The following is a 12,072-nucleotide window of genomic DNA, read 5'->3' as shown; positions in this document are numbered from 1 at the left end:
CGACTCTTGTCCAATAATATTAAGGACCCCCTGGATTGACCAATACATAAATGAATCAAAATACACAGACTCGCGTTGGGAGGCGGGCCAGGGGAGGTGACGGAGATTCCTGTGACCTAGGTCACCGCCCCGCCCAATCGGACGCCGCGGGATGGGCGTGACTTCGCGGAAGGAGCTGTAGGGGCCAATCGGAAGAGGGCATGGCAGCCATCGCCCAATAGACGCCGGAGGGGCGGGGCCAGGGGCAGGCACCGGCGTTCCCGAGGGTGGGGCCGGGGCAAGTGTCAGTCAGGCAGGGAACGCCGCTGGGGACGCGGAGACCCGGCGGCTGACGCGCGCGGGCTGCTACCGAGCCGTCCGCCCAAGATGGAGTTCCTCCTGGGGAACCCGTTCAGCACGCCGGTGGGGCAGTGCCTCGGTAAGGCCCCCACGGCGGCGCCCCGAGGCCTGGGCGGTGCTCCGCGCGTCCCTGCGCTGCGGGGCCCAGTCCTCCGCCCCGGCCCGGCCGCCGCTTTCCCAGCGGGCTCCCTGCCCTGGGCCCACCCGGCGGAGCCGCCCTCGGCGGGGAGCGGGAGGCCGGGCGCGCTCCTGGGGAGGCTATCGGGGGCGGGGGCGGCCGTGCCGGCTAACGACCGGAGCCCCGGCCGGGGAGCCTTGCCGCCGACTCTCCCCGTGACCTTGTGCGAGTCGCTGCCCTGTCGGGTCTGGAGTTCCGTCTGTCAGAGGCGGGGGTCCTGATGTCCGTGGTGCTTGCTGTCTGCACGGTGACTGTCGCTCCCCTGCGCTCTTGAGTCTGCCAGCGGTGAACCCTTCGGTGGCAGATAGAGGGTTACTCGGCAGTTCTAATCCTGTGGGGGGCTCGGAAAGCCCGAGGTGCAGGTGAAGGACCACCAGAGGGCCCGCCCTATGGAATTTCCTTACTGAAAAAGCAACGTGCCTTTTCACCCAAGGTGGGCGCTCATGCCAAGTGTGATCAGTCTAGAATGTTGATTGGTTTCTTTTAAAACTGGGTTTCTCCTGGTTGGTGGAAGGACTGGTGAAAGGTCTTTCATGAGCACGGACCTTTGGAGTCCTTATGGGCTTGGCTGGATTAGGCTGTAGTGATTTGTTTATTTCCTGCTTTACTTATAAATGTCCAGCTTACTTTTCAGCCTTTAGTGGGGCCTGTGAAATTATTGAGGCCTCTCGCGTTGGCTAACTGGCATTTGGGAGCCTTTCTTTTCTCTGTAGTGTAGCGTCTCTGATGAGGGGTGATGGGTCCTGGAGAGTGTTTCCCCACCTTTCTCGAGGCTCCCACCCCCGTTCTTCTTCCTCAGCTGCTCTTTCACTGCATCCATGTTCCAGAAACTCATTTCTCAGTTGGGTATTGAATTCCAGTCAGCTATGAGAGGGAGCCAGTAAACTTGGGGAATTTTTTTTTCTTTTTCTTTTCTGTTTGCTTTACAGTAGGAGACTCTGTTACTACCTTTGAAATGCCAAGGTAGTTGATGAGGGGTATAAGTTAAAGGGGACTTTAAAACATACAAACGTAAGGGATGTACAGGTGTATAGCAAGGGGAAAGAGCATGATGCTTCTTTCAGGAAGACCTGAGTTGAATTTTGCTTCACCCGATTCAACTGTGGGACCCCAGAAAATTGTGCGGCCCTTCTGAGCCTTAGTTTGCTTGGTGGGGGGCGGAGATTGATTCATCCCCACACTGGAGAGGCTGTGTGGGACAGCGGGCCCATCTGTGATCAGGCCCCGCGTCCACCGTCCCGTGGACAAAACACTTGACCATGAAGAGGATGGAGCCTCCTCATTGCCAGTTGGCCAGCAGGCCAGACCTCGGTAATTTCACAGCTCAGTTCAGATAAATGACTAGAGGCCAGAGTGAGTATCTAACGTGTCTTCTGTGCTGTTGTGACGGTGTAAAAGCGACTCTCACGGCATTTAGTGCTGTTAGTGTTCTTTTAAAAGTATGTGCTGGGGGTTGGTGGGAGGGAGGGGGTGCAGAAATAAAACAACAGCGACAAAGCTAGTGATCACGAGCAGAGGTATACCTCACGCGAAGCAGTTCCGCAGCCATCACTTGCTCCTTACGGCTGCGCTGCGAAGCAAGCTTTATTGTCCTTCCCACTTTAGAGATGAGGAAACTGAGGCTCAGCGAGGTGGAAGGATGGCTCAGCCGGTCAGAGGGAGCTGGGATTTCATAGCCGTCCCGGTGCTCAAGGGGTTGAGGGGGTCAGGAGAGGGAACAGAGATGCGTGGGACAATGTCGACCGACAGGAGGCCACGCAGTGCCGGTGCTCAGTTGCCTCGTGGGCACCGTGAGTGCTGTCAGGACGCCACTGCGCCCAGAGGAGCTGCGGCCTGCGCCTGGCGTCTTGGAGTCAGAGGGCCGTTGGTGAGGATGGGTGGGAACTGCACCGGCAGAGAAGAGGCCCCCTGTGCCTGGGGACAGGTGGAGGAGGCGGGCAGGGGGCGTGCGCACCTCAGCGGTCCCCAGTCCGCGTGGAGCAGAGGTGGCTGTGGGGAACAGGGGCAAGTTGGGTTTGGGCCCAAGATGGAGCCCTGTCCTGGGTGGGTGGCATCAAAGGCCACATTCTGTAGCTGACCACAACTGTTAGTCTCTCTGGACCTCATTTTCCTTACTCAGCAGCCGCTGCGGCTTCTCCCTAAACCATTCCCTCAGTCCATTTCAGCAGGCATTTTGAGTGCGTATTGGGTACCAGGCCCCAGGATACAGATATTAAAAAGCTGCTCGGAGGGGCCCTTCTGTAGCGGTAACGCACCCACCAAGGTGTCCTGAGCTGCAGAGCCTCAGGCTCACCGTCCGGGGGTCCGTAGAGCCGCGATTACCCCGCCTCGTGCCTGGCCTCACTCGAGCTCCCTGGCCTTGTTCAGTCAAACGCATGGTCTGCCCGTCGCAAGGCGGCGGCTAAGCGCCATCTGATGTGGTTACCTGCCTTCCCTGCATCCACGCTGCCCGTGGTCCTGGAACGTGGCTCGCAAGTGGAGGGCACGGGTCAGAGCTAGGACGGGCTGCAGTGTGAGGGCCGAGAAGCGTGGAAGAAGGCGGAGTGCTTCCTCGTGCCGTCCGACTCTCTCCTCTGAAACAAGTTTCAAATGGTCCTGTCCTAATGGCTGTCGCATATGCGGAGTCCCCGAGCCAGGTCTATGGTGCTCTGCAGACGTGCACGGTTCTCCTTGTGTTGGCCGGAAAACGTTTTCAGATCGTCCTTTTCCAGGAGTGAAGTTTGGATTCATTTAGATGAAAAGATTGGTGAGTAGTTCGTTAATTGCACCCAGAGTATTGGGGGCAGGCTGGTAGCGGGAGGACCAGCGCTTCTCTGCTGCAGGGCTTGTGCCCGTGGATTGGGTGATGTGGGGTCTGAACTGCCTCCTGGAGCTTCATGCATTCAGGGGCTCTGTATCGCCTCTCTTGTATACCAAGCGAAACGCTTACCAGGACGTTCAGTCCAGTAAAGGAGCTAAGACAGGGACCTAAATCAGGTAAGACAGAAAGCGTTGGCACAAGATTGGACAGATAAACAAAGTAAGGTAATGGAGGACAGAGGGGTCACCTCCAGCAGCAGTAATAACAGTTAAAGGTTTTTTGTTTTTTTAAAAAATTTTATTTTATTTATTTATTATTTTTGGCTGCGTTGGGTCTTCATTGCTGCACGTGGGCTTTCTCTAGCTGCAGCGAGCGGGGGCTACTCTTTGTTGCAGTGCGTGGGCTTCTCATTGCAGTGGCTTCTCTTGTTGCGGAGCACGGGCTCTTGGCGCACGGGCTTCACTAGTTGTTGCGCGCGGGCTTCAGTAGTTGTGGCTCGCGGGCTCTAGAGCGTAGACTCAGTAGTTGTGGTGCGCGGGCTTAGTTGCTCCGCGGCATGTGGGATCTTCCTGGACCAGCGACCGAACCCGTGTCCCCTGCATTGGCAGGCAGATTCTTAACCACTGCGCCACCAGGGAAGTCCCTAGTTAAAGGTTTTGCTTTTTTAAAATTGCGTACTGTGTTACCGTGTGCCGGAGACTGCAGTAGGTGCTTTGTGTATCTTGCAGTCCTTTAATTCTTAGAACAACACTGTGAGTGAGGTACTGTTATTATTTCCACTTTGCGGACAGGGACCCGGAGGCAGTGAGAGGGTCACACAGCTAGTAGCGAGGGAGCTGGAGTTGCAACCCAGCGTCCCAGCATTCTGGCTCTGGAGCTGCTGCCCTGGGGGGCAGGTGAGGAGGGGCACCTCGGGGGCAGGAGGAACCCAGCCCTCAGGGGGTGGGATTCGGCTCACGTAGGAGAGGAGAGGAGGCTCGGAGGGCGCTCTGAGCGAAGGCTGGGTGTGGAGGGGTGGTAGTAACGCCAGCCTGGGGAGCGGTGGGGGGCCAGGTGGACAGACATCAGGCCTGACTGACGAGGCTTCGAATGTAGGCCGCGTGGTTTGGCCTCTTTCATTGGTGGCACTGGGGAGCCATGGGTGATTTGTAGGGAGGGGAGTGACACAGCTGTCATTACAGAGCCGGGGACATTTCCCCTTGGCAGCCCCCAGAAGGCCATTCCTCTCTGACCATCAGAGCCCCCGTGTGTGCAGAGCAGGGGTCCGATAGGGGAATCAGCACACGCCGTGCCAGTTCCCCGAGGTCCGGGGTTGGGCCCTTCCTGGAAGCCCCCAGTAGAGATGAGGGGTGCTGAGGTGGGTGGACGGAGCACGGGAAGAAGTGTGGGGTTCTGAGAGCATCTGTTCTTAACTGCCTGGATGGTTATAGAGCGCCGGCCTGCTCCCTGCCCTCCTGCTTCCCGCTCAGGAGGACAGGAGCTGAGAAGATGGCTCGTAGGGCTTGGCGGGAGGGCTGCCCTGCTTAGGGGGCGCTATGGGGCTGTGAACAGGCCCCATAGAACTGTGCTGTTAAGAAACAGTGCAGACCCGTGTAGAAAGCTTGAAACATACACGCAAATGCAAAGGGGGAAAAATCACCATCCTGTGCTTTCTTACAAACTCTCTGAGACTCTTCTCATTTCACAGAATAAGTAAAATAGTAGAGTGCTTGTGTATTTGACCCTCTATTTTCTCAAGCCTTGGAGATGCAGTGTTGTGTAAGTGCTCTTAGCATATTTCTGGGCGGTACGCCTGCTTTTTTGTGGGGTGGATGTCAGCTGATGAAGGGGGTATAAACACAGTGCCCAGAGGGGCATCGGTTAAGCACTGTTGCTCTTGACCTAGCAGATAAGTCACTCAGAATTTTTAGGCTAACCTACTAGTCTGAAAAGAAAGAAAGAACGTTCAGACTTTTTTTTGGTGACTCAGCTTGTTATGGCCAGAAGGGCCTGTTAAAAACCAGCCTCAGACTTGGTGCGTATTTCAGTGCTCCCTCCAACCCTCCTGACCTAGAAGAATTTCCGATCTCCTCCATCCAGTCCTGGCTGTCAGCACTTGCCTCCTCCTCCAGGCAGCCTTCCTAGACCAGCCTGTTTGTGGTGCTGTCTCTTCTCTGAACTCACCGTGTGTGTTATCCGAGGCATTCACTTGGCTCTGCCCTCACCCTCCAGGGTTTGTGAAGACTAGCGGAGAGAATGTGTGTGGGTCCCCAGAACAGCTAACATACTCTTGCCTCCTCCTGCCGTGCTGTTTCCTGTTGTTTGTCTTGCGTCCTGTCCTGTTTATTGCCTTATCTTCCTCAGGGCAGGATGTGTACCTTCTGTTTCCCTGTGACCTTCACAGCACGTGGTACAGTCTGCTCTGCACAGTTACTCACTCCAAAGGTTCCTTTCTATGAATGTTATTATTATTACTTTTTTAGCATCTTTCAAAGCTAAAAATAGTAGCCATCATTTACTGGCCCTTCACCACGTGCCAGGCACCCTGCGAGTGCTGTACAAACGTTATCTCATTCAACATTTTTTTTCTCAGGAAACTCCATGAAGTCAGGGGTGTCATGTCCATTTTACAGGTGAGGACCGGAGGCTTAGAGGAGTTAAGCAACTTGCCCAGGGCTGAGCCGTGCTCCACACCCAGGGCCTGAGCTCCAGGGCTTCGTCCTGTTGCCCCATAGACGGCAAGCCTGGCCTGGAGCCTGTAGACAAGAGGTGGCCTTCGCTGATCCACTGTGAGTTCCAGAGCCTTCTAGGTGCCCTTTGCCTGCTTGTTCTCTTCCACCACGGGCACTGTGTTTTGGCTGGAGACAGCCCCGTCTCTGCCTCTGTGAGCAGCTGCCTGCGTGTGGGTCCACTGACTGGACACGGGGAAGGGTGTGTGTGACAAAATGCTGCTCCGTTGCTTCTCACAGGGTCCTTCAGGCGATCACTGAGACACTGTATGCGAAAGCAAAATGTGTTGCTATGTTATAGCATTTCCCACACACCTTCTCGACTCGTCTTCCATGAGGGCACTCGTTTTTATTTGTAGCTGTTTATTTACTTTTTAAAAATTGTAGAAAAACACATAGCAGAAAATTTACCATTCTGACGGTTTCAGAATGTTCAGTGGCATTCAGTACATTCACTTTGTTGTGCAACCATCACCAGCATCCATTTCCAGAGCTTTTCTCATCTTGCCCAACTGAAACTCTGTCCCCATTAAGCACTAACTCCGCTCCTCTCCCCGCAGGCCCTGACCCCCCTGACCCTTCTACTTTCTATGAATCTCAGGACTCCAGGGGCCTCACGTGAATGGAGTCATGCAGTGCTTGTCCTTCTATGCCTGGCTTGTTTCACTCAGCAAGATTCACCCATGTTGGAGCAGGTGTCAGAGTTTCCTTTCCTTTTTTTTTTTTTTTTTTTTTTTGCGGCACACGGGCCTCTCACTGCTGTGGCCTCTCCCGTTGCAGAGCACAGACTCCGGACGCGCAGGCTCAGCGGCCATGGCTCATGGGCCCAGCCGCTCCGCAGCATGTGGGATCTTCCCGGACCGGGGCACGAACCCGTGTCCCCTGCGTCGGCAGGCGGACTCTCAACCACTGCGCCACCAGGGAAGCCCTTCTTTCTTTTTAAGGCTGAGTAATACTCCACTGTGTGTATAGAACACATTTTGTGTATCTATTCATCCACCTTTAAGTTGCTTCTACCTTTGGGCGGTCGTGAATACTGCTGCTGTGAACATGGGTGTGCGGATATCCCATGTTTGTGTTCGTGTCCCTGCATTCAATTCTTTTGGATATAAACCCAGAGGTGGAATTGCTGGGTCATGTGGTCATTCTGTTTTCAATATTTGGAGGGAGAACCGCCATGCTCTTTTCCACAGCAGCTGTACCGTTTTACATCCCCACTAGCTGTGCATAGGGTTCCAGTTTCTTCACATTCTCCCCAAAACTTGTCATTTATTTATTTTTTTATAGTAGCCATCCTAATGGCTGTGAAGTGTTTTCTCACTGTAGTTTTGAGTTGATACCGAGCATATTTTCATGTGCTGATTGGCCATTTGTGTATCTTTGGAGAAATGTCGACTCACATCCTTTGCACATTTTTTAATCAGGTTGGTTTTGTTGTTGAGTTTTAGGAATTCTCTCTATATGTTGGATATTGATCTCTTATTAGATATTAGATTTTCTCCCCAGGGGGAGAAAATATTGCCTCTTTACTCTGTTGCTTGGGTCCTTTGATGAAACCCAGCGTACCTGTTTTTTCTCTTGTTGCCTGTGCCTCTGGCGTCCTGCCCTGATTCTCAGAAGAGTCTGACACGTGCCCTGAGGACAGGCAGGGTGACGCGGGCTGTGCTGGTCGGCCTCACTCCTCACCAGGTGCCGGCTGAGGGCCCCACAGGCAGCAGCCCCGCGAGGCAGGCGCAGTCACTCACGTCTGGTAGAGAAGGAGACAGGCTCAGCAGGCGAGTCCCTCCCGGAGGCCTGGGGTAACAAGGGGCAGCGCAGGGACTTGCACCAGGCCTGTGGGCTCCAGAGCCAGGGCCCTTACCCACTCAACCGGAGTTGTCTGTGGAGTTGAGTAGATGCACTTGTGGCTGAAAATCTGGAAATAGTCGTCTCAAGTTCAGATCGGCCTTAGCATTACTCGCCGTTCACTGGTTCCAGTGCGAGTCGGTGCAGAGTGTCCTTGTCACCCCTGTTTCCAGAGAGTTCGGTGAGAGGCAGTGCACCAAGACTCTCACTGTGGATTTTCCTTTCTCTTCGGATGTGCTTTGGATCCACAGTGTCAGGAGGAGGAAGAGGGATGAATAGACGCCAGGTTCTCCAGTGGCCAGCTTGCTTTTCAGGCATCACCAGCTGCTGTTTTAATCAGGATTGAAGCGCAGGCCTTGTAGTCTGGGGGGCATGTCCAAAATTCTGTTTGAGGTTTTGGTTTAAAGTGGAGGTTGATGGAGAGAGCCTGGTCCCTCCTCTCAGGGAACTGGGCCTCTGAGAGCTGGGAACAAGGCCAGGGCCCGGAAGCGATGCTGTTACGTTCTCAGCCGCTACACACGGGCTCCCGGCGTGGCGTTGTCACTGTGGGAAACACGGCCTGGGGAGGGTGCTGCCTGGTGTCGGAAGGCGGAGTTAACTCCGGAAACTTCAACCAGCGATTCCAGGAACCACTGAATTCTGGCTGGAAGGGCCTTCGTGGCATTTGATCCAAACCCCTCACCGCTACCGTTGAGGAAACTGAGGCCCAGATAGGCTAGGTCTGTGCTGTTTCTACCCCAACAATTCTTTTTGTTTTTTTTTTGTTTTGGGGGTTTTTTTTTGGCTACACAGCGCAGCATGCGGGATCTTAGTTCCCCGACCAGGGATGGAACCCGTGCCCCCTGCAGTGGAAGCACGGAGCCCTAACCATTGGACTGTCAGGGCTGTCCCTACCCCGACAACACTTCTGACACCAAATGTGTGGGTTTTTTCTGGACGCTAGCCAATTCTGACACCAACTGGCATCCCCAATCCAATCTGATTCGATTCACTTCGACCTGCCTGCCTGCCTGGGGTTGTTGCAGGACCGCAGGGAAACGGCTCAGCCTCACGAGACCGCCGCACTTCAGACACCAGCACCTCTGACCAGCTGGCTGTAAATTGGGGGTGTTCCTGTGACCCCCTCTTCAGGTTTGAGAATTTGCTAGCTTAGCTCACAAGACACGGGAAAACACCTTATTTGGTTTTCAGGGTAAGTCCGTCACATCATGAATGACTCCAGCTCATGAAGATGAAAACTTTTGTTTTGTTTCAAAGTTAACCACGTTTAGTTTAATCACATGGGACTATTTAGTTCCCGGTTTGGTGGTTGATAAAGTTAGCTCATAAACTCCCCTTTGCTCTTCTGTTTTTCCTGCTCTTTCTGTTCTGGCTTCCGTCCAGAACAGAAGAGCTGCTCCCAGACAGGACTCAGGAGGGCCGGGGCTGGCCGGCGCCCCGCTGCTGATTTGCTGTGTGACTCTGGAAAGGTCACGTCCGACCGTTAACTCCTGTGATGAGGGCGAGTTGAACAAGTTCATTTCCACGCCTGAAGCTTAAGGCCTAAATCAAAGTAGCTTTCAGTTTTTCTTCAGACCTCTAGCCTCCATAACTCAGCCTCAAGGGCACAGAACAACTCTCTGCATACTTAAAAAAAAATTATGGTAAAATATACATAACACAAAATTCACCATCTTCACCATTTTTCAGTGAACAGTTGAGTGGCATTAAGTCCATTCACCTGGTTGTTCAGCCATCACCACCATCATCTCTAGAACTCTTTACATCTTGTAAATCCGACACTGTCCCCATTAAACAGTAACTCCTATTCTCCCTCCCCCAGCCCCTGGCACCCCCCTTCTACTTTCTGTCTCTATGAATTTGACGACTCCAGGAACCTCATATAGGTGGAATCAGACAGTATTTTTCTTTTTGTGACTTGCTAATTTTACTCAGCAGAATGTCTTTAAGATTCACCCATGTTGGAGCAGGTGAAAAGAATCTTTCTCCTTTTTTTTTTTGCGGCACACGGGCCTCTCACTGTTGTGGCCTCTCCCATTGCGGAGCACAGGCTCCGGACGCGCAGGCTCAGCGGCCATGGCTCACGGGCCCAGCCACTCCGCGGCACGTGGGATCCTCCCGGACCAGGGCACGAATCCGCGTCCCCTGCATCAGCAGGCGGACTCTCAACCACTGCGCCACCAGGGAAGCCCTCTCCTTTCTTTTTAAGGCTGAATAGTACTCCATTGTACGTATAGGCCATGTTTTGTGTATCCACACATCTATCTTTGGACACTTGGGTTGCTTCCACGTTTTGGCTGTTGTGATTAATGCTGCTGTGAGCATGATGTACAGATTTCTCTTTAAGATCCTGCTTTCAATTCTTTCGAGTATATACCCAGCAGTAGAATTGCTGTCTCATATGGTCATGTGGTAGTTGTATTTTTAATTTTTTTAGGAACCTCCGTACTGTTTCCATAGTGGCTGCCCCATTTCCCATCCCCACTCACGGTGCACGAGGGTTCCAGTTTCTCCACATCCTCGCTGATACTTTATGTTCTGGTTTTTTGATAGCAGTCATCCTGAAGGGTGTGAAGAGGTTGCATACTTTTTGGGGTGTATTATTAAGTTCCCGGGAGAGTTGGGGAGCCAGCGCCACGAGGCGCCCTTCTCTCAGCTCAGAGGCTCCCTCCACAGTCGGATCTGTGCCAGGATGGACACGTGAAGAAAGTTCCGGGGAGTGATTGGGACACCTGCGGCGAGGACCATGGTGGCCCTGGGATCGGGGGGCATCTGAGTAAGGTGGCATCAAGCCTGCCTCTCGGGAGGAGCTGGAGAGGCAGAGCAGAGAGCCGTACGTGGGGGCCAGGGCGGAGGAAAGGCCCAGAGGTGGGTGGTGTGCCCGGCAGCTGGGGGCGCTCCCCCGGGAGTGGGCCGCCGACCACCGGGGACTGGCGGGCAGTCACACTGAGTCAGTGCTCTGAGGGTCTCGTGCCCCAGCTTGCCTGCTCCCTGTTCTAACTCGGTGGGGGGTGGCCTCGGCCGGGGCCTTAGGGAGGCAACAGGATCCAGCTAGAATAACCTGGTTTTGATTTCACTGTCCTTGTTTATTTTCGTTATTTTTATGTTACTTCGGATTAATGCCAGATGAATTTGCGTGAGAGAAGGGCACCTCGTGGCGCTGGTTCCCCAAGTCCCCCGGCAGCCCTCGAGGGCCGGGCCGTTCCCCCCACCTGCACCCAGCCCTCCCTCCTGGTCCTGCCGGGCCGGGTGCTGGGAAGCATGGCCAGTGCACTGGGCCCTGCTGGCGGGCAGGCCGCACCGCCCCTCCCGGCGCTGGAGGAGGCAGGTGGGGCCCCGAGGGGCGGGCTGGAGTGTGCCCTGACAGCATCTGAGCAAGGACCTCTGCACGTGCCCCTCGGCTTCCGCCTGCTTAGGCTTCACCTGCTCTTTGGGACAGTCCACCCTCACGGCCCCCCCGCCCCGCCCGGCATTTCCACCCCTGCGTGGCATTGCCACAGGGGGTGGGAGGACAGGCCTGGCTCTGTCCTCCCACCCCCTCCCCAGGATCAGCGTGACCGCATCTCATGGCCTGGCTGGTGTGGGCGGCAGGTTATGCGGGGAGATGTAGCTGCTGGGGGGGACCAGGCCCTGCGCCCAGCCCACTCTCGGCAGGGGCACGTGGACCAAGCGGAAAGTCCGGGGCTGTGCCCTGGGGCTGCTCCAGCTCTGCAAAAGGGGCACTTTTTTGTAATTTGCTCAGCACTCCCCGTGGGCTGGCTGGAGAGCCGTGGCCCACACCCACCGCCTAGGTAAGGGCTGGGGGCATCCATCCTGGTGTCCATCCTGCTGGCATGATAATGTGCGTGGCTTTCCTTCTCTTCTCTGTCCTCCAAGTTCTCTGTAATTAATTTTTTTAAGTGGAAAAACCCAGAGTCCTCCATTTCGTGAAGATTACTTGGGATCTAGTTTTGTGTGGTGCCGAATCAGAGCCACAGAAAATCTCCGTGGACTATTAAGGGGTCACTTTTGCTCCTAAAATATCAACACTGACTAAGGTTTCCAGGCTAAAAAAAGAGGGAGGGACTTCCCTGGTGGTCCAGTGGTTGAGAATCCGCCTTCCGGTGCAGGAGATGTAGGTTCGAGCCCTGGTCGGGGAACTAAGATCCCGCGTGCCGGGGGGCAGCTGAGCCCGTGTGCCGCAACTAAGACCTGACACAGCC

General features: G+C 54.7%; 1 protein-coding gene across 12 annotated transcripts in view; it reads left to right on the top strand.

Moving 5' to 3' along the window:
- Window positions 1-281: 281 nt before the first annotated feature.
- Window positions 282-12,072, top strand: part of TOM1L2 (target of myb1 like 2 membrane trafficking protein) — an 84,359-nt gene continuing 72,568 nt past the window's right edge. For 11 of the 12 annotated variants that reach the window (XR_012328360.1, XM_073797048.1, XM_073797044.1 and 8 more), the window contains exon 1: window positions 282-418. Coding sequence is in view for 10 of the 12 variants with exons in the window: in XM_073797048.1 (XP_073653149.1) it covers window positions 367-418 (52 nt within the window). In the remaining 2 variants the exon portion in view is untranslated. The remainder of the gene's footprint in view (window positions 419-12,072) is intronic. The other variant, XM_073797052.1, reaches the window with a different exon arrangement.

This window comes from Tursiops truncatus, chromosome 20 (assembly GCF_011762595.2).
Source record: "Tursiops truncatus isolate mTurTru1 chromosome 20, mTurTru1.mat.Y, whole genome shotgun sequence".
Taxonomy (NCBI): Eukaryota; Metazoa; Chordata; class Mammalia; order Artiodactyla; family Delphinidae; genus Tursiops; species Tursiops truncatus.
Note: the sequence above shows the minus strand (reverse complement) of the source record. Positions and strands in the feature narration are given on the sequence as shown.